Raw genomic sequence first — 22,751 nt, forward strand, 5'->3', positions numbered from 1 at the left:
CACAATCAAAATGCTGGTATTTTGGTTTGTGGACTTTTATTTTAATTGAAAATTAATTCATTAAATAACAAGGTTACTTATAAAACAGCACTTAAAAATTCATATACATTTAACAACATAACTCAAAAAGAATAACAAGGAGATTTATTTGTGTGTGTGTGTGTGTGTGTGTGTGTGTGTGTGTACACTCCCAAGCTAGACAAGTAATTCAACAGCCCTGCAATAAATCTACCTTCTCAAGTAGCATGTAACATGTGTAACGTTCAGGTTTTGTTTGAACAAAGACAAAAATGTTAATCCTTTACATTTTGGAGGCTGTAGTTTGTGGTGCTATTAAACTGTATTCCATAATGAGAGGTTTTTCTAATATGTAGTCAATCCTAACAAAATAACACCTCTAGCATACGACACATAAAATGTAACCGCAGCACAAAATATACAGTCTCCAAAGTTACAGTTAAATAAACACTTTTCTAAAAAAAAGTTTAATCAAAACACATTCTAACCTTCCTGAAAGTAGGATTATACGTTTTAGATAATAAACTGGTTACTGTACAACTAAAGTGTAGAGTTATTATGGAGAAGGAATCTTTCTTGCTGAGTAAGTGTAATTGGTTGTGGTCTCATATCTGTTGGTTTAAGAACATCTTGCTCTACAAGCAAATGCAGAGTTGCTTACATGTGCTGTTTATGGAGCATTAATGTGGGTGTAGGCGTTACTACAGACTCCATCCAGTTTGCAGATCAGAGATTAAATGACAACAGGTATTATTGCATGTATGTGGTTATGATCTGCAAGGTCTATGAGGAATTTGTGGTTCATGAGTACATCTCGCAATGAGACATCCTGATATTAACTGCATCATATCAGAGCAGAAAAGGCGGATGATGAAGGACGGTGTGTGCACATGTGAAAATGTTTTTGTGAGAGTAGGGGTGTGCACTTGTGTGTGTAAGTGCATATTTCTTTTCCTCCTCAATCCTCTTCAGCCAGATTCTCCCAAAAATGACGGCGGTTAGGGGGCATCATTGGGCAGAGCTTTGAAATGATGTCCATCTTCTTCTCCCTCTCTACTCCCTTGTCTCCAGGCCTCAACTGTCCAGGGTAGTCCAAGGTTACCTATCAACCAAAATGTGTATATAATTGCAAGTGTTTCAATGTTTATAGGTCTATAGTATGTGAAATACAAGTCTTACACTCTTACCTTCTTCATGAGGAAGTCGCATCGTGTGAACTCCTCTTCATCGTGCAACAGTTTGTAGAACATGCACCTGGAGCCCCTCCTCATCTGAATGACAGTCATTCTGGGCAGATTTGGCACATTCTTGACTTTGGTCACTGAGCGACCATTGCTCCATGCAAGGATGTTGTTGCACTGAAGCTCTATCACATTTACTTTGCCTGAGTTGGAAGAGGCAATCACATCGTTGAAGTCCTGAAAGTCCAGGACGACACCTCCAGGTTGTTTCCTCATGGCTTTCTCCACCCCATGGTGGAAGCTGTCAGCGCTCATGAAGGTGTGCCCTGTTTCAAAGTATTTCAGTGTGATGTCTTGGATGTTGTTAGTTGTGTTATTCACCAGCTTAACCAACGTGGTGAGCAGGACCCAGTTTTTGTTTTCTGAGCAGTTGTCCACCCAGTATGTCACATGTCGCACATCCCGCTCTTGATGGAGGGCGATGACATATGCAGATGCCACCTCTGCTGCTGTTCTCCCCGCAATGCCTTCATGCCATATCACAGACACAGTGTTCTTTTTAAAGGGTGACTTCTTGCCAACACTGGCAAAAGTCTCATGAAAGGCAGAGATTCTTCGAGTGAAGACTGCAGACTTCACTCCTGGCATACGGGGCAGCATAATGACCTTTTGGAGGTCAAGACTACGGATTACCTGGTCATCCACCTCTTCTCTTTCTGCATCCAATCTGTAGTGTTGCCTCCCTATCTCTGCTCTCCTCTTATGTTCCTCCCACTGTAGACAGGAATGGCATTGAGAATTCCCATCAGCCTGATGCTCTGTATTCAGGTGGATCTCATGCTGCAAGCAGTGCTCACACTCCTCCTCTCCCAGTTTAGTGAAGCTGATATTCAGTTCCTTCACAGCCTTCCTGTAAGTCTCGTAAGAGCATTTTTGAAACCTCTGCCTGTAGTCATTAAACATTGACCGGATGTTGATGTCACTGGGCAGATACCTCCTGTTTGGAGCATGCTCCCGTCTATAGTGGCTTATTGAGGGATGAAACGATTCAATGTGTTCAAATATTGGAGTCATGTCCACCTTGTTGCTGGGGGTATGTCTTCCCCTTCGGTCTTGAGGTGGTGCTAGAGTCGAGGAGGTGGCACTACCAAAAACAGTCACTATCAAGCGGTCATTTTTTGGGTGGTATCCTAAGGTGGACAAAAACATAGTCTTACACACCTCCTGTCGCTGGCCCAGGTTATCATTAAGATGATACTGGTATGACCGCTTTCGTTGAGTTGGACCACCTGTGGTGTATCGCTGTGTCTGCTGCTGTGAGATCATACGAAATATGAAGTGCTTCTTTTCAGGGTATGTCAGCTTTCCATATGCACAAAATATTTCCATCCTCTGGCCCTCTGTTATTTTCCTTATGCATTTTGTTCTGCACTGTGGGCCACAAGGCTTCCCAATCCGGGGAGTCTTTGGGTTGTCAGCTGCAGGCAGCTCTTGACAAGGAACAGGGGTGATAGTAGAAAAAAATCCTGAGCCTGAACTTTTTTCCCTGGGAGGTAAGCGGGCCCCTAAGACAAGATATATGCCCTGATCAACATAATTGTCAAGCGGGATCCAGGGGTGTGCTCCCCTGGGAGAACATTTTGATAAATAGTCCCTTGGCAAGGTGCTGTGTTTTCACACTGCCTGCATCGTCATAAAATCGGACCAGTACATTTTGAATCTTATTTGGGGTGGAACGGTAGGCTACACAGAAGTCACGGTTCGGTTCATACCTCGGTTTAGACATCACGGTTCGGTACGAGTTCGGTACAATGGAGGGAAAAGCAAAACAAAAATGCAGAAGGCTTGTGCATGTCTCAGGCTGTACCACCAAAGGAAAATAAATGTCTTAAGCCTTGTATTTATTAAATAAGTTTTATTAAGTTTAATAAGTTTATTTGTAGTGCACTGACAATAGTTTTATATAATTAGTTTATTAATTAAATTAATAAAAAAGACAAAAAGACCTTGAGATATGTTTGGTAATTGTACCTGAATTAATTTAAAATTAATTTGCTATATTTTAGATCAATAAATTTGTTTTCCTTAAAATTTTAATTAACACTAACTTTATTCTCATCTTAATTATAAATTATTTTATATTATTTCTGTATAAAATAATACTACCATTAAAAACTAATTTGATTTTCTATTTAATCAATGTAGAATGTGTAACTTAAAAATAAACAGATTAGTCCTCTGTTTGAGGACAAGAAATGAAAACCAATGCAATATGATGAATGTCCAAACGATGGCACCCACAGACTGTTTTTAAATGGGGTTGGATAAATATTTTCTGCTTTTAAACAGTGTGTGTGTGTGTTCTTGTACTTACGATATTGTGAGGACCAGCGTGAGTTTTTAACCAACAGAGTGAGGACATTTTTGGAAAGTTGAGGACATTTTGGCCGGTCCTCACTTTGTCCTAGGGCTGGGCGATATGGCCAAAAAAAAATATCACGATAATTTTTTTTATATCAGTCGATATCGATAATTATCACGATAAAAGTCAAATCTTTATTTCTTTAAAGTTTAAAGGCAGATTTTTGCTTTAAGTTGTAGAAACCAGAGCGTTAACTGTGGTTTTAAACTACTCTTTATTGTCAGAACATATCATGACAAACACTTGCCAAACAGGTAGAACATTCAAACATTTGTCATTTTTCCTTAACAAAATAAATATATTTATTGGACAATTAATTTCTTAGTTTCTGCATGTGCTTATTTTTATTTGGTAAAATGTAATATTCTGACTGTTTGAGTTTTATTAAACTTAACCATTGGTCATCCAGTATCATGCATTTAGATCATGACAACCACAGATGAAACCAGGCATAGCCTATAGCACCTCACTATCATGGCAAAATGTAACTTTATGGTTCCTATGGTATTTGTATGAAAAACAGTAGTCTAAATACATTATTAAATACTGTAATTATATTCCATTAGTCCTTTAATACATTGTCTACATTAATAATATAATACAATTCAATATGTATATCCTACATTTCATGGTGCAGTTAATATTACTAGGCTAACAGTAAATCCGTGGTAAATGATGGGAATTTGTAGACGGAAAAGCCTTCAGACTGTATCGTTGCGCACAGTTTGTCAGCGCTGTTTCATCTGCCTTTAAGCTGGTTTAAATCACTGAGACATTTGTGTTCCTCGCTGAATTCAAGCGCTTCTCACTGGATTTCGTGACCGAGACCGATCAGAGTTAACGCATCTGCTCTAACTTTAGTGAGATCGCGCTCGCGGAGCCTCGCACTGCCATTTGGACTTTGAGCCGAGCAGATAAATGGTCCATGTGGCGCACGGTTCAAATGAGTTTCGTTCCGCTTTTGGCACATAAAAATTATCGAACATTTATCGACCTCTTGATATCGTTTTATCGAGAAAAATTATATTGCGATAATTATCGTTATCGTTTTATCGCCCAGCCCTACTTTGTCCCCTGTTAAATCACCTCTAAATGCCTTCTAGAAGCTTCTCACAGAAAGTCCTCAGTTTGGGTCAATGTTGAGAATTTAACTCGGAATTTCACACACTTTTGCACTCTTACTCCACCTATGGCCCAAAATCGGTACTGCGCCCAAGTTATCTACAATCTTTTGGACTTATATGCCTAACCTTGTGGTATTTTTAAGGATTAAACCATTTAAAATTATATCTGAGTACCTAACAGATTTCTTGGTTCAATATTTTCTGAAATGTAAACATGAAGTAATTACAACCTATGGAAGAAAGCAAGGTCATATATACAGAAATGTCAAATGTTAGTATGCACGATGACTCTACCTGTTGCATGCCGAGGCTAATAACGTAAAGTAAATATAATCTGGAATGGTGAGATCATGCATTTCATATGGTATGGTCAAGTTGAGTGGCACAAATGCATGGTCATAGCTAGGTTATACTAAGTATAAATCATAGTACTGTTGCCAGATGCCATTTTAAACATAACATCTGTATGTATTACATATAATTTTTTTAAATGCTTTTAATACATTTTTCTTGCCTTCCATGGTTATATAAAAGCCTTGCAATGTTACTGGTTAAGATTATGATTAAAATATGAATTTCCAAGTGGTAAGCTAAGTGAGATATTTCATGTACATATGTTTACAGAGTTTCTTTAAACAGAGTTAGCTTCGCAGTTCAACAGCACAAACAGCCATTGCTATTGAGTTTTTTTTTTTTCTTCTGAAGACCAAAGGTGGACAGTCATGAGTAAAAATGCATTGTAACCCCTGACTCACGTTAAGTAGGTACCGATAATTCAAAAGTATAGACCAGTTGCTAGGTTGGATAGGATTACAATAGGAACTCCGGCAATATCTGACAGGGAAGGTGCCTATTTGACAGGCAGAGGTTTTTATTCATTTGAATAAGACTCCACAAGCGGTGATAATTGACGGACTGAGATTTTAATGCAGTTGAATGGAACTTGCAGGAACTACGATAGTTAATGGCACAGGACAAATTGTAAGTAAGTAGTAAAGAAGCATAAACTATTAAAGCAACAGACTCTCTGGAAGCACAATTTATCAGTCAAGCATGACCAATCAACACAACCTTATGTACACGCCCATTAGCGCAAAACCACAGTATTTTTCTTGCTATGAATATTAGGACCATATTGCTGTTCAAAGAGAGCTAAAACAAGTAGGTCTGAGCCAATGGGCCTCATGGCCGGGAGCTGTCATTGCTGTAATACTATCCCCTGGTGGCCAGGGGCGACTCCAAAAGACAGTTGGAAAAAATGATTCCTATGTGGCTTTGGGCCTCGTTTGTATTGCTTAAAGCCTGGCTCCAAAGAGTTTCTTTATCTAAAAATTGCTATGACCCATATGACAAGGCTGGGCTCGTCATATTTTTAACCGCGCTGGTTTTTCTACATCAGTGTTACGGCCCATGGCTCAAACGGACCACAACAAAGAGGGGGAGACCACACCAGCATAAAAGTTAGATGTCTTTATTGCTTACAAAACTTAGATAATTATGTACAAAATATAGGTTAGCTGAATGGGTCACCGCGCAGCAGGCACTGGTGTCCCTGGAAGAGGGGAGAGAGGCAGATAGTTAGTGGCACAGCCTTTTAAACTGTCAGGGACACCGGGCCCAGCTGCCCCTGATTGCAGGCTGCCCACACTGACAACCAAGGGGACGTCACAATCAGCAATAAAAAGTAGAAGCCTAAATCTATGATTAACAGGCTCCGGAGCACTGGAGGCTCGTAGGCTTCCCGCCTTTTTGCCCTTTTAAGGAACAGGCTTCGTAGGAGGAGACAGAGCAGTCATGTTAACTTCACAGGCCACACAGATCATCACTATGAATGGGGCTGAATGGGACCCGCTGATCTCTGTTATTTAGATCTATGGTCTGAGCCGTGACTATTGGAGCAGAGGGGCAACAGACAAACCAGGCCAAGGGGTGACCCATGTGCCCTGGAACACCACCAGGACAAAATGCTCCACACCAAGCAGCACCAAAATGAGGGGAGAGCTTGCGACAATTGCCCTGACAAACACCGCACATCTCTCATACTGTGGTGTAGCCAGAAATTAAACTAATATATATATAGTAATATAACTAATAAAAAATATATAGTAATAAAACTAATATAACAGTCAGAGGGACTGACAATGCATCTGAAAAGGCAGAAAACTGATGATGATGTGAAAAATGTGCCAACTGAACATAAAAATAAACCTTAATTATGGAAACCACAGATACTCTGACTCACAGGAGATTCCAGTTGTTTGGATGTTCTTTAGAGGTAGCTGGCTGATGCCCTATCAGGCCTCGTTTGGGTCCACTTCTCATCTCATGGCAAACTAAGGAAACTCCATTCAAACAAGCCCAAATTCTCTGTTTGTGATCACTTTTCTTTTTTTAACATGTCCAGCCATAGCAAAAATGGCAAAAAAAAACAAAAAACTTTGTAAGAGGCTCCCCAGAGCTTTGCAAATCACACCCAGTGTGAAGTGGGAGAAATTGCAGGATGATCCTCCTCCTTTCCAAGTACAATTTAAAATTATAGATGGACTCAAAGTCAGGACTCTTTTCAGATCCTCTGGGCAAATATGCACACGCCTGCAATATCTCCAGACCAAGACACTATGGGCTCCGATCTTGTGTTTCAAAACGCAGACCACTTTGACATCTTGCCACTCCAGACTTAGCGCATTTAAGTGGGAAGTGCGTGGGGTGGAGAAACACTCATGGCCAATGGTGGTGTATGTACAAGAGCTTATTTCCTCCAACCAGACTCCGCAACCGGGACGGGGTGAGGGAGAGGGGTTGTGGAGGAGTGGGGGGTGAACATGTGCGTTTGTTTTGTTCGCATTTACAACCAAGCGAGTGCCGATCCGCGCCACAGCTGACGGCTGTAGCTCTTTCTCTCTCGAGACATGAACATTGTTTAGCTCACGATGGGGTTAATAAAGTTTTTAGTTTGACCTGTGAGAGCCTATAATGCTTAACCCTTGTGTGGTGTTCACAACCCAATTACTCCTGTGGTGTTCCCGGTCAAAAATGACCGGACTATAAAAAATAGCTTATAAATCACTTGTTATGCAATATTATCACCCAATATCGGATTCAATCTTTTTGTCCACTTGTTCTCTTTCAGTTAGGACTGGTTTTATATTTCTATTTGCATCTGATTAATTGTAGGCCTCATTTATTTGATAGTAGGCATCTCATTTTTTGAGTAAAAAAAACATTATTTTTGAATAATTTTGGAAATATTAAATGAAATCTAAAGAAAATTGGCACTGTTGATCACACTAGTCTACTTTAATATTTCACCAGGAATTTTGTTTTGAAAAACTTTTATTTTGTACAAAATGGCACATTGTCACACTTGTGGTGTTCCCGGTCAAAAATGACCGGACTACAAAAAATAGCTTATAAATCACTCATTATGCAATATTATCACCCAATATTGGATTCAATCTTTTTGTCTACTTGTTCTCTTTCAGTTAGGACTGGTTTTATATTTCTATTTGCATCTGATTAATTGTAGGCCTCATTTATTTGATAGTAGGCATCTCATTTTTTGAGTTAAAAAAACATTATTTTTGAATAATTTTGGAAATATTAAATGAAATCTGAAGAAAATTGGCACTGTTAAACACACCAGTCTACTTTAATATTTCACCAGGAATTTTGTTTTGAAAAACTTTTATTTTGTACAAAATGGCACATTGTCACACTTGTGGTGTTCCCGGTCAAAAATGACCGGACTACAAAAAATAGCTTATAAATCACTCATTATGCAATATTATCACCCAATATTGGATTCAATCTTTTTGTCCACTTGTTCTCTTTCAGTTAGGACTGGTTTTATATTTCTATTTGCATCTGATTAATTGTAGGCCTCATTTATTTGATAGTAGGCATCTCATTTTTTGAGTAAAAAAAACATTATTTTTGAATAATTTTGGAAATATTAAATGAAATCTAAAGAAAATTGGCACTGTTGATCACACTAGTCTACTTTAATATTTCACCAGGAATTTTGTTTTGAAAAACTTTTATTTTGTACAAAATGGCACATTGTCACACTTGTGGTGTTCCCGGTCAAAAATGACCGGACTACAAAAAATAGCTTATAAATCACTCATTATGCAATATTATCACCCAATATTGGATTCAATCTTTTTGTCCACTTGTTCTCTTCCAATTATGACTGGTTTTATATTTCTATTTGCATCTGATTAATTGTAGGCCTAATTTATTTGAGAGTAGGCATCTCATTTTTTGAGTAAAAAAAACATTATTTTTTAAATAATTTTGGAAAAATAAAATAAAATCTGAAGAAAATTGGCATTCATGATCACACTAGTCTACTTAAATTTTTCACCAGGAATTGTGTTTTAAAAAACTTTTATTTTGTACAAAATAGCACAGAGTTACACTTGTGTTGTTCCACTGGGCCATTGAGGGCCACTGTTTCAATTGGCCATTGAAAGTGAATGGGAGAGACATGTGTTAGAAGTCCACGAGGAATATCTTTACATCTGAGTGATGGATTATGGTGAGTTTGGGCTCTTTTAAATCTTAACAATCTCATGTAAATAATGATGTGCCATTTTCCACAATTTATGCATGCTTCATTGAGTTATGAGTTAAAACGCGACATAAGTGCTAGGCTACAACTATATTCAAGGCTCTGTGAGCGCATGTGGGGGTTTGTGTGTTACAACTCAATTAGGAATATCTTTAGATCTGAGTGATGGATTATGCTGAGTTTGGGCTCTTTTTAATAGTGATAGTCTGCTGAAAATAATGATGTACAGTTTTCTACGAACTGTGCATGCTTCGTGAAGTTATGAGCGAAAACCAAACGTGAGTGCTTCATGAGTATATACTTGGCTAGGTGCGTCTGTGGTATTTTCTGTGTTAGAACGCCATGAGGAATATCTTTAGATCTGATTGATGGAATATATTGAGTTTGGGCTCTTTTTAATCGTGAGCTCCTGCTGTAAATAACGATGTGCTATTTTTCATGATCAATATAATTTTCATGAAAATACGAGTAAAAAGGCCAAGTCTAAGCTACCTTGATTGGCTACGTGAGTCTGTGCGTCTGTGATATTTTTTTGTGTTAGAACTCCATGAGGAATATCTTTAGTTCTGAGTGATGGATTATGTTGAGTTTGAACTCATTTTAATTGTAAGCATCTGCTGTAAATAATGATGTGTCATTTTCCACAATCGGAGCATGTTTCATGAAGTTACGATCGGAAATGTGTCTAAAATTAAGCATCCATACATGGTTTACCCATGGGTCTCTTGAAGGGCTTCTTTTAGAAAAACCTCGCTCAAGTTTAGTAAAAAAGCCTGAAACAATTATGCTTGTTGTATTCTACTCATTGAGACCTTTCAAATGACATATGACACAGGACTATCAGAGCTGTATGATGTATTTGACATATTGCTGAATGTAATACAAAAAAGTAGTTTATAAATTATGATTTTTTTATTTTTATTTATCAGCAAATAACTCAGCACTACTTAGGAGTTTATCAAATTGGCTACATTCATTGTAAATGTCAGACTCTAAGCTTTCAAATGACACCTATTTTAAGTTGATCAAGGTAATAGTTTTGAAAAATATTATGATTATTTATTTCGCAGCTAGGTGGCGCCTGCGGGGGGTACACTCAGTTTTAGAGGGATAACTCAGCAGATGTTAGGAGTTGATCAAAGTGATTAGATCCATTAAAAAGCTGAGATTCTAAGCTTTAAAATGATACATATTTTGTGTTGTTCCATTCATTGGTTGCATTGGTCTCTCCCATTCACTTTCAATGGCCCATTGAAACAATGGCCCACAATGGCCCTCAATGGCCCAGTGGAACACCACAAGTGTAACTCTGTGCCATATTGTACAAAATAAAAGTTTTTCAAAACACAATTCCTGGTGAAAAATTAAAGTAGACTAGTGTGATCAACAGTGGCAATTTTCTTCAGATTTTTTTTTTTATTTTTCCTAAATTATTCAAAAATAATGTTTTTTTTACTCAAAAATTGAGATGCCTTCTCTCAAATAAATGAGGCCTACAATTAATCAGATGCAAATAGAAATATAAAACCAGTCCTAATTGAAAGAGAACAACTGGACAAAAAGATTGAATCCAATATTGGGTGATAATATTGCATAATGATTGATTTATAAGCTATTTATTGTAGTCCGGTCATTTTTGACCGGGAACACCACAAGTGTAACAATGTGCCATTTTGTACAAAATAAAAGTTTTTCAAAACAAAATTCCTGGTTAAATATTAAAGTAGACTAGTGTGATCAACAGTGGCAATTTTCTTCAGAATTTATTTAAAATTTCCAAAATTATTCAAAAATAATGTTTTTTTTACTCAAAAAATTAGATGCCTACTCTCAAATAAATGAGGTCTACGATTAATCAGATGCAAATAGAAATATAAAACCAGTCCTAATTGAAAGAGAACAAGTTGACAAAAAGATTGAATCCAATATCGGGTGATAATATAGCATAACAACTGATTTATAAGCTATTTTTTGTAGTCCGGTCATTTTTGACCGGGAACACCACAAGAGTGACAAGGTGACAAAACTCCCCCTAAAAAATTAAGAAAATTGTCACAAAACATTTCAGAAGTAGTTATACCATTTGTGAATAAAGTCACTAAGTTTCAGTACAAAGCGATAACATTAACTAGTATTTTCAGGAAAAAGAAAATCTTCTCCGGGTCAAAATGACCCGAACACCACATGAGGGTTAAGGAAGAACACAAGGCAGCGCGATCTAAACGAGGAAATTAATGTAAGCGGTTTCCCCATCAGAGCAGTCACCTCCTCTTGCGACGCCCTCTCGCAAGTGGTGAACGCGCATAGCGCAATAGCTCCGCCACTCGGAAAATCTCAGTTCGCTAGAAGCCTGTGCACCCTGTGCGCCAGGCACAAGATCTGGCCCTATGTGTCATCAGTGAACTCACTGAGGGTTTTGATGAGAACATTTTCGACATGGCCACAGAGTGTTCCTCCTATCTCAAAATAATCTTCGAAAATCTTCTATCTCCCTAAAACTGGGGACTTCCCAGGCGAATGCAACACATAACAGAAACCCACGTGCAAAACCCTATTGTTCAAAATTGCAAATGAGAAAGTTTCAAAAGATAAAAGTTATTTTGAATTGTCTACCTTTTGTACTTTTTGAAATACAGATATGAATATCAATATAAACAAAAACATTTCATTTGAATTTTTATTTTGTGAATTTAACTGAATAACATTAGTTTAAAAACAATAATTGACTGAATAGTTCAAATCAAATTTGGAAGCTGAAGCGCTCCAGGAGGTAGGAAAGTGTTAAACTCTGGCAGTGGTGGAGGGGGAGGGGCGGCTGAGGCCTGTGTGGGGGATGGGCAGATTCTCAAACTTCAATATCAGCTTTTTCCATACCAAATTAGGGGACAGACATAAAATATCAATAATCAATAATGTATAATAAATATTTCATAAATATGATTTGAACAAGCATGTTTAAGAAAAAATATTATTAAGTTTCTTTGTGAAAATATATATATATTTTTTTTTTTTGGGAAGTCCTAGAAGTAATAGTCGTAGTATTAGTAGTAACAGTAGTAATAGTTGTAGTAATAGTAGTAGTGGTATCAAATCAAAACGTTTTTTTTTTTTTATCTGAATTGTTTAATTAGGTGTTTGTAGACCTCTGTGAAAAATGAAAATCTGATGCTGTTTTAGGTTAATAAAAAAAAAACAGGACCATGAACTGGTTATACTTCGATGACACTTGTGCTTTAAATATGCGATTTAGGTGTAGTCAACACAAATTCATCTCCAGTATAAGACCTGGCAGCTGTATGTTTATACTCTGAACATAGTGTGATATTACGGAAACTCTGAGCTGCCAGTGTGACTGAAATTTTTTGACTGCACTTTCTCGTTCAAAGGTAATACCAGCTCGTTCTAACGTGTTGCCAATGTCGTTTTAACGTATTGCCAAAGTCGTTTTGACATCTTCTTAGAGTGTAGGCTAAATGCTAAAAACATTACCTTTTCCTCATAATGCCACAGGGTATGGGCATGCACAATTGCGCCCAACAATACACGTTGCGTATGACAACATGCTACGAAAAGGCTCACCCACGTGAAAGTAAAGCAAGTAAAACGTATTTATTAATTGATATTGTTGTTATTTATTTATTTTTGAATAATTCTTATCATTCATTCCAATGACTTTGGCAACACATTAGAACGAGATGTCATCTACGTTAGAACGAGTTGGCAATACGTTCTAACAACTTGGTATTACGTTCGAAAGAGAAAGCGCAGTCAAAAATGTTTCAGTCACACTGGCAAGCAGATGGGCTGTGCAGACTAACTTTTTTTTTGCTACATGCCATGGGATTAATCAATGCATGCTGATGAATAATGTATACTAATAATAATTAATCTGCATACCCTAGTTTTGCACTGATGTAAAAAGACTGACAGTGACACATAAGACCTCATATGTTAGCAAAATGTTTTAATCTTTTAACTCTTAAAAAAAATAGAAAAATAAAAAAACATGTACGTTCTTTAATGTTTGATTGTAATTTTACTGTCTTCACATAGGGATGGGAATTGATAAGATTTTATCAATAATGCCACTGACGATTCTGATTATCGATCCAATTCTTTAACGATTCTCTTATCGATTCTTGATAGCACTGTGTGGAAAAATGTAGTCATATGCTTTTAAAAAAAAAACAAGTGGTTTTATTTATTTTAAAGTTTAAGCTTGAGTTAGCAAACTGTACTTTTTTTATAATTTATGTAATAAACAGAACCTTATTGTAAAGTGTTACTGATTAGTTATACACCGATTCAGACGTCTCCTGAGTTCACTGCTGGAAAGATCAGTTGTTTTAACCATTCATTAAAATGAATCGGTTCAAATGAGTCATTAGTTCGCGAATTGGACGTGTCGTGCGCGTTGTGTGATTATCCCAGCAGAAGGACATGGACATCCAAGATTTGTGCCAACATAGAAAACATTTCATCACTGTATAGTTTTATTTCATTTAATTAAAGTGTTGTTTTATGTCAGCTGAATGTCCGGAACGCTTTTCAGAGAAGATAAGGAAACTTATTTAGCACAATTCACACCCAGCGGTAATTCAGGAAAAAAAAATCTCCGAATGCTCCACATGAAACTTTGGTCTTCTGACCTTTTACCACCGTGTCGATTTATTTTGATTAATATGTGCGAGGGAGAGAGAGCAACACAGCGCCTAGTTTGGAGACGGTGAAGTCGTTTACACAGAGAGTGCGCGCGCGCGACCGGCTCTCTCTCTCTCTGGTCGTTCTTTCAGTTAAACATACGCCCTGTCACATGCGCAGCAGTTCATCTACATTACTCACCGATCAGTCTTTGGCGGGACAAAAATTCACTTTGGCGGGCGCTAAAACAAGTTCAATGCAGGAAAATTCATGCGTGTGTTTCCATTAAGGCCCTTTCACACCGGATGCGTAACGAAAAAGCGAATAGTTCGTGTGCGAATAGTTCGCGTCAAAACCCATCACATGAGCCGCGTAAACACGGTCTCTATCTCTATCTTTGACGATTAGCTTTCTATCCCAAACGTAGTTTAGCCTGCTAGCCTACACAGCACAGGACTATACAACAACTAAAACTATCACACAACATACTCACAGTCGTGATGACCGAGTTGGTTGGCAATGTTACGCCACACAATCATTGTCCTTGTAGTATGCGTTTGGCTGAAGCCTTTTCTGTCGCCACAAAAGGAAAAAAAAAATCGACATCGAAACGGAAAAAATAAAAGTCGTTTTTTCGCCGCAGCACATTCGCGTTCGGTGTGAAAGCACTCATTACACAAACAGCTGATCAAAAAATAAAACCATCGCGCAAATTATTCGTGCGTCAAAATCGCGTCCAGTGTGAAAGGGCCTTTAGACTCGCACGGTAACCAGGCGTCTCATCAACTGGAGAGCCGAGCTCAGTTGACGCTGTGTGCTTCAAGATTCTGACGCAAGTGCTAAGATTCCAATTGGCCAAGAGAAAGTGCTAAGATTCCGATTGGGCTAGAGAAATGTCAATTATAAGAATCATCCAATAATGTTTCGCAATTCTAGCCTGCATGGCAGTTACGATTGTCGCCGAAAAGCGACAAGTTTGCAGGTATGAGTCTGGGACAAAGTCCATTACTGTGTATTCTGTGAAAAGGCTCAATTGAAGATAGCTAGACATCTAGAAAGAAAACATAGTATGGAACATGATGTCGCCTATGCTTTTAGTTTCCCAGTTGGCTCAAAACAAAGGAAGATTCTGATAGAAGGCCTTCGTAATAAGGGTGACTGGCAACACAATCACATGGGTCTTCGAGGAAGGAAATGGTGAGATTGTAGTATGGAAACGGCCTTCTGTGAAGGCAGACGTAGAGAGCTACCTACCATGTCAACACTGTTATGCAATGTTCAAGAGGACTGAACTCTGGAGACATGAGAAGTCATGTAGAGAACGGAAAGAGGAAAGACAGAAAGGCAAAAGAGTACAAAAATCTTCCTCACATCTACTTCCACTCAAATCAGGCCAAGGAGTACAAAAGATCATCCACTCTATGCTACTAGATCACGTAACCTCTCACATCAGAAGTGATGAGATGATTTGTGCGTATGGAGATGCATTATTTGCAAAAAAGGGCCGTGAAGAATCTCAGCACAGATACATTGCACAAAAGCTGAGAGAACTAGGACGGTTTATGTTGGCTGCCAAGGAGATTGATAAGCGTGCCAAAACTCTTAAAAGACATTTGTGATCCAGCAAATTTTAAACTGCCAATTGAAGCAGCCAAACGCGTGTCAAACTATGATGTAAACAAGAACGAATATGGAAAGCCATCTACAGCTGTTAAAATTGGGTTTTCACTCAAAGGGGCCACTGAAGCCTGGATAGGCCACTGCTTGATGGACTCTGATGTCAAAACTGAGAAGGCGGCAAAAAAGTGTTCTTAAACCTGTCTCCCTCAATGAAACTCAAATTAAATATATGTCTCAAAATCATTTTCCTATTTGATAAGTTATCATCTTGGATCACGGGGGGTCTAGCTGCGCTTACCTGCAGTCGTGAATGAAGTGATGGACAGCTGCCTTTCCTCATTTGACTGCTGTTTGGATTTCATGTGATTTCCCATTGTGGTGATGATATTATAACTCAGATTAATTAATTAATTTGAACTCAAGTAATTCCATTTTGTAAGATAACTTTCAAGTCATTCCAAACTCTGCGAGGTAGACGACAACATTATGCGATCAAACGCACACAACTTCACGCTCCACCCAGTGCATTTAATTAACTGCGAGTTAGTGCTTGGGATTTAACATGGATTTACATCTTTAACGGCCAGCAAAGCAGCGTAGTAAAATTTGAATATTCGTGCACACTAGGGCTGTCACTTTTGAGAAAAATCTAATTCGAACGGATATTAAATATCAAGCAATGTATTCGAATATCTACGAGCCGTTTTTTGCAAATTACGGCAAACTACCTTATCTTTAACGGTTACTTTACAATCTACGGTGTAGAACCCAAAATATTTCCAGACACTACTTTTTAGATGAGTTGGGGTCATAATTGTCCGCTCAGGCTGGCCGTTCTGTGCGCTATCTTCCATAATACAGGGTGGCTACTGGCTATTATTCGCTTGATTTGGTCATGGGCCTACGCTACAATACGTTTAGAGCAAACAATAAAATAAAAAACAAACGGTCTAATCATAGACTGTAAAAAATGCGCTACACGTGCCACTTTAAAAACTGGGTAAGTTTATTTACAGGTCGATTACGGATATTTCACGTCATGTTCGAATTTGAATATCGAATAAAAAGTGACAGCCCCAGTGCACACCCCTAACAGGAATCAGATGAGTTCAGCTTTGAGAATGAAACTAACCTGTTTGTTCCTCAGTTTCTTTTTCTTTCACTCTGAATGTTTCTTCAATATTCATCTCTTCACTCTCCTCTTTAATAAACACCATCTTTGTTTGTTTCTCAGTATCTTCTTGTTTCACTCTGAATGTTTCTTCAATCCTCATGTCTTCACTCTCCTCTTTAATAAACTTAATATTTGTTTGTTCCTCAGTTTCTTGTTTCACACTGAATGTTTCTTCAGTCTTCATGTCTTCACTCTCCTCTTTAATAAATGCCATCTTTGTTTGTTCCTCAGTATCTTCTTGTTTTACACTGAATGTTTCTTCAATCTTCATGTCTTCACTCTCCTCTTTAATATATACCATCTGTATTGTATATTTATACAGTGTCACGTGGACCTCAGTCGCTTCACTGTGTTTGTCCTGTTTAAAATGAGAATAATTAACAGAAAGAAAAATAAATTCCAAACTAAATCTCTGAGCATCTCAATCTGCTCTAGTTCAGTAGTTCAGCAAACTAGTAAGGGAGCCAGTCAGATTTAATGTACTTAAATCACCTGATTAGACAAAAAAAAAATAAAAAATTAATACACTACAAATTAATAAAAGAATGCAAATTTTAGAGACACTTAATATATTAGGCAGTTTAAGTATTTAATGATTTGTAGAAATAGAAATATAGCGCTTCGAATCACTGAATCATTTTGAAAAAGTATTTGATTCACTGCTCGCCAGAGACCGACTTGAAACGCACCTTTTGTTACTCACGAGGTTTCATTGTTACTTTGCTCACACGACGTTAATGAATGTTAGATAAAGCAATGCATTGTTAAGCTGAATAATGCCTAAGACGATTAAACGGTTTCTATCGCGTTAAACACCTTAAAACACAAACCTTTCTTCAGCCGAATCACAACAGATGCGGGAGCGCGGCGCCGCCTTATGACGTCACACTCGGATACCAAATTAAAAGTCCTATTCACACGCTGCAGGTTACAATCACAAAAGTGCATAGACATTTACATAGAAAAAAAAATATATAAAAGATGACACAACTCAGAGCTGAATGTATTGGTGAAATACATTTAATAACGCTATGGTAAGTTAAAGAAATAACAAAATGCAGTCACTTTATTCTTTTGTCTTAATGCAATGCTTCTTATTACTTTTTTTCCCATTTAGACTCACATCTATAGGCAAAGTAGTTCATTGTCCCACCCATACAGTTTAGCCACCAACCTTTCCCTGAGATTTACGCCACTCCAGTGTCTCTCCGGTTCATCCACTGTCCCATAGTTATCAATTCTTGCTGGTTCTTCAATCTGCCATTGATCAGCATTAAATCACCCACAGATGAAAATCCTCTCATCATTTACTCACCCTTATGTATTTATTTTACAAAACAAAAATTAACAGTGTGGGTGACACTGTTAATTTTTGTTTTGTAAAATTACAGTAAAAACTGTCCAATTGCATTAGTAACAGACTATAATTATCCAAAATAGTATATAACCGTAGCACATGTTAAATTACCCTAAATCAAGACACAGCACACAACTTTAATTTTTACTGTCTTCATATGAAGAGTTCAGATGCAAAAACCTCTAAGTGCCATCTGAAATTTTCTTCTAGAATGATAATTTTTATGAAGCTTGTTTAAGTTCAGTAATTTCACTTAAATGGCAATTAATAGGTAATTTTCATTGCCATTTAAGTGAAATTACTGAACTTAAATATACGAGCTTCATAAAAATGATCATTCTAGAAGAAAATTTCAGATGGCACTTAGAGGCTTTTGCATCTGAACTCTTCATATATATATAAAATATAGAAAACCTGTCATCATAGGGAAAGAGTGGTGGCAAGGCATTTCAAATGTAAGAATCATAGGAACCATCCAGGTTTCATTTTGTATACCAGCATTATTATGACAATCACTGGTAAATATGAAATTTTTGCAGTAGATGCTCAGAATGTATATTAGAATTTTTTTTATGAACTTAAGAATGGGGAAAAAGCTAGAAATCAGTGAGTAGACAGTCAATGCTCTTTTACATCTAATTAAATAATGTAATATGAACAATAATGCAAACATCATATGTACAGCTTATTGTCCGTCAAGTTACAGTAACCTGTAGTTTATCTTAAAATGGCCTGTACCGGTCTATATTGGGAGGCTTGTGAAAGTTGAGGATTTCATTCTTCTTGCTCCTCTACATCTTCCCCTGATGTCCATTTTAATTTTGGCTCATCTTAATTGTTCAGCCACTGCCATCTGTAATGATCTGCTTATTCCCATGACACCCTATGTCAAACAGATCATGCTAAAATCGGGCTAAAATCAGGTAATCTGAACCAGCAGCTGTATATTACCGCTTAAAAAAAATAGTTTAAAGCTATAAAAAATCATAAAATTCATTGTTTAAATCTAAATCATGCTTGCAATACTTTTCCCTACATGAACTTGCATCAATAGGCAACAATCTCTGCGGGAATCTGCTTTCCACAAATTAGACAGGAGTCCTAAGGGCCAAGCGGTTATCAAAAGGTATACAATTAAACAAATCTGAACCTGAAAATACTACAGTGGTACATAAAAATAATAATAATAAAATATAGCTGCAAGCAGCAATACGGGGCCAAGCCCTGCAAGGCAGAGCAAGCAACAGCCGCTGTAGCGCAATGCGGAGCCAGAAGAGCAAAACATCAGAAATTTAATGTACATCAAGCACAGTAAGCACATCAATTACAGCAGCACAGCTAGCATTTAAGCACCAACAGCAGTGCAGAGCCGGAAGGAATTTAAATTATTATTTTATACACAATTTCAAAGTCGCCCCACACTGGTCTCGAACCCACGACCACAATGGTTCGGGATTCATGACGCATGGTTGAACCACTTGCGCCACCCAGAGGACATGTTTTACAAAGCTGCAGAGGAGAGGCTTCAGTGTGTGAATGAGCACACAAAATCATGTTAACGAGATTAGCATGCTAAGCTAACTTAATGCTAATATAGCTTATGATGTGGTACATCCAATGCTGGCAAAATAGATATCCTCAGATTCGACATGACGCAAGGAATCGATAGACACCAATTTTATGATTTTGTGACAAACTGTTCACAAGTTACAGCCTCTGAACCAATTATGGGTTGACCTCATTAAGTTTGCGACATCATAACTTTTTTTTTCCAGTATAGCAAAAAAATCGGGGACAGTACTTTTATGCGGCTCAGTCCGAAGATCATTTGAGTACATGTTTGGACAAAATTAGACCAATTTTGAAGGAGGAGTAGCGAAAAAACTGTTTTACATTCACTCCAATATGGCGGCCAGTCACATTGTTGATAAATAACATATGAGATATCGTTGAAATCGGCATAAGCCAAGGAATATATTGACATAAAGAAATCAAATTTCAAGCAATGTTAGCAAAAGTTATAAGCGTTTTTTCAAAAAACAATGATATCTCTGGAACACTAGGTGGCGCTGTGATCAAATTTCTCAGGTACCTTCGGGCCATGCTAATGATGATCCATACCAAATTTGGTGAAGAAATTTCAAATAGTTTAAAAGATATTGCAAATTATGACATCATTCAAAATGGCGGACACGTGGTACATCCCATCATGGCAAAATCGATATCCACGGATTTGTCATGACCCAAGGAATCGATAGACACCAAGTTTATAATTTTCTGACAAACTGTTCATAAGTTATTGGCCAAAATATGCATTTTCCATATCTCATGACCCGTAGGTGGCGCTGTTCCCAACTTTGGCATGGAACCTCAGATCATGCTTCCGATGAAGTGTACCAATTTTCGTTTCGATTGATCAAAGTTTGGCCGAGCTATAGCTTCTGAACCAATTTTGGGTCGACCTCGTTAAGTTTGCGACGTCATAACTTTTGATCAGAGAAGAATAAAAAAAATCGGGGACAGTACTTTTATGCGGCTCAGTCCGAAGATCATTTGAGTACATGTTTGGACAAAATTAGACCAATTTTGAAGGAGGAGTAGCAAAAAAACTGCATACTGTACTTTTCAAAATGGCCACTACTGTAATGGGCGGAGTCTTAATGTAAGATATTGGTTCTAATCAGCATGATGAGATGAATCAGGTGTACTAAGTTTCATTTTTCTAGATCAAAGGGTTCAAAAGTTATAACCATTTCAATGTTGAATTTTTGAACTGCTGGTGGCGCTATAGAGTTGGACCTAGAGACTCAAAAAATGCTACAATTACTTTTCATTACCATCACTACAAGTGTGCCAAATTTCATCATTTTCCTATGTATGGTTCATAGGGCTGCCATAGACTTCAAGAGGAGGAAGAAGAATAATAATAATAATAATAAATATAGCTGCAAGCAGCAATACGGGGCCAAGCCCTGCAAGGCAGAGCAAGCAACAGCCGCTGTAGCGCAATGCGGAGCCAGAAGAGCAAAACATCAGAAATTTAATGTACATCAAGCACAGTAAGCACATCAATTACAGCAGCACAGCTAGCATTTAAGCACCAACAGCAGTGCAGAGCCGGAAGGAATTTAAATTATTATTTTATACACAATTTCAAAGTCGCCCCACACTGGTCTCGAACCCACGACCACAATGGTTCGGGATTCATGACGCATGGTTGAACCACTTGCGCCACCCAGAGGACATGTTTTACAAAGCTGCAGAGGAGAGGCTTCAGTGTGTGAATGAGCACACAAAATCATGTTAACGAGATTAGCATGCTAAGCTAACTTAATGCTAATATAGCTTATGATGTGGTACATCCAATGCTGGCAAAATAGATATCCTCAGATTCGACATGACGCAAGGAATCGATAGACACCAATTTTATGATTTTGTGACAAACTGTTCACAAGTTACAGCCTCTGAACCAATTATGGGTTGACCTCATTAAGTTTGCGACATCATAACTTTTTTTTTCCAGTATAGCAAAAAAATCGGGGACAGTACTTTTATGCGGCTCAGTCCGAAGATCATTTGAGTACATGTTTGGACAAAATTAGACCAATTTTGAAGGAGGAGTAGCGAAAAAACTGTTTTACATTCACTCCAATATGGCGGCCAGTCACATTGTTGATAAATAACATATGAGATATCGTTGAAATCGGCATAAGCCAAGGAATATATTGACATAAAGAAATCAAATTTCAAGCAATGTTAGCAAAAGTTATAAGCGTTTTTTCAAAAAACAATGATATCTCTGGAACACTAGGTGGCGCTGTGATCAAATTTCTCAGGTACCTTCGGGCCATGCTAATGATGATCCATACCAAATTTGGTGAAGAAATTTCAAATAGTTTAAAAGATATTGCAAATTATGACATCATTCAAAATGGCGGACACGTGGTACATCCCATCATGGCAAAATCGATATCCACGGATTTGTCATGACCCAAGGAATCGATAGACACCAAGTTTATAATTTTCTGACAAACTGTTCATAAGTTATTGGCCAAAATATGCATTTTCCATATCTCATGACCCGTAGGTGGCGCTGTTCCCAACTTTGGCATGGAACCTCAGATCATGCTTCCGATGAAGTGTACCAATTTTCGTTTCGATTGATCAAAGTTTGGCCGAGCTATAGCTTCTGAACCAATTTTGGGTCGACCTCGTTAAGTTTGCGACGTCATAACTTTTGATCAGAGAAGAATAAAAAAAATCGGGGACAGTACTTTTATGCGGCTCAGTCCGAAGATCATTTGAGTACATGTTTGGACAAAATTAGACCAATTTTGAAGGAGGAGTAGCAAAAAAACTGCATACTGTACTTTTCAAAATGGCCACTACTGTAATGGGCGGAGTCTTAATGTAAGATATTGGTTCTAATCAGCATGATGAGATGAATCAGGTGTACTAAGTTTCATTTTTCTAGATCAAAGGGTTCAAAAGTTATAACCATTTCAATGTTGAATTTTTGAACTGCTGGTGGCGCTATAGAGTTGGACCTAGAGACTCAAAAATTGCTACAATTACTTTTCATTACCATCACTACAAGTGTGCCAAATTTCATCATTTTCCTATGTATGGTTCATAGGGCTG

General features: G+C 37.7%; 2 protein-coding genes across 2 annotated transcripts in view; both read right to left on the reverse strand.

The window, feature by feature from the left end:
• LOC311081182 (uncharacterized protein) overlaps nt 1–22,751 on the reverse strand; it is a 187,474-nt gene that overhangs the window by 98,849 nt on the left and 65,874 nt on the right. The window lies entirely within an intron of this gene.
• On the reverse strand, nt 7–17,633 carry LOC311081177 (uncharacterized protein). Its single transcript, XM_084111581.1, has 4 exons — nt 17,584–17,633; nt 16,712–17,111; nt 1,206–2,764; nt 7–1,120 (listed from the first exon to the last, which is right to left on the reverse strand). Exons 2-4 carry the CDS (start codon nt 17,052–17,054, stop codon nt 977–979), a joined length of 2,046 nt encoding a protein of 681 aa, XP_083967707.1. The 5' UTR covers nt 17,055–17,111; nt 17,584–17,633; the 3' UTR covers nt 7–976.

The sequence above is a fragment of the Abramis brama genome (assembly GCF_963993115.1).
Source record: "Abramis brama genome assembly, chromosome: 4".
NCBI classification, from domain to species: Eukaryota; Metazoa; Chordata; class Actinopteri; order Cypriniformes; family Leuciscidae; genus Abramis; species Abramis brama.

Bases quoted from the DNA above. Each gene is read 5' to 3' on its own strand.
- LOC311081177 (XM_084111581.1), bottom strand. From the start codon at position 17,054: ATGGTATATATTAAAGAGGAGAGTGAAGACATGAAGATTGAAGAAACA. The intron at 2,765-16,711 runs GTTAGTTTCATT...ATCTTGTCTTAG, and splicing joins AGAAACTGAGGAACAAACAG to GGGCCCGCTTACCTCCCAGG. The intron at 1,121-1,205 runs GTAAGAGTGTAA...TTTGGTTGATAG, and splicing joins GCGACTTCCTCATGAAGAAG to GTAACCTTGGACTACCCTGG.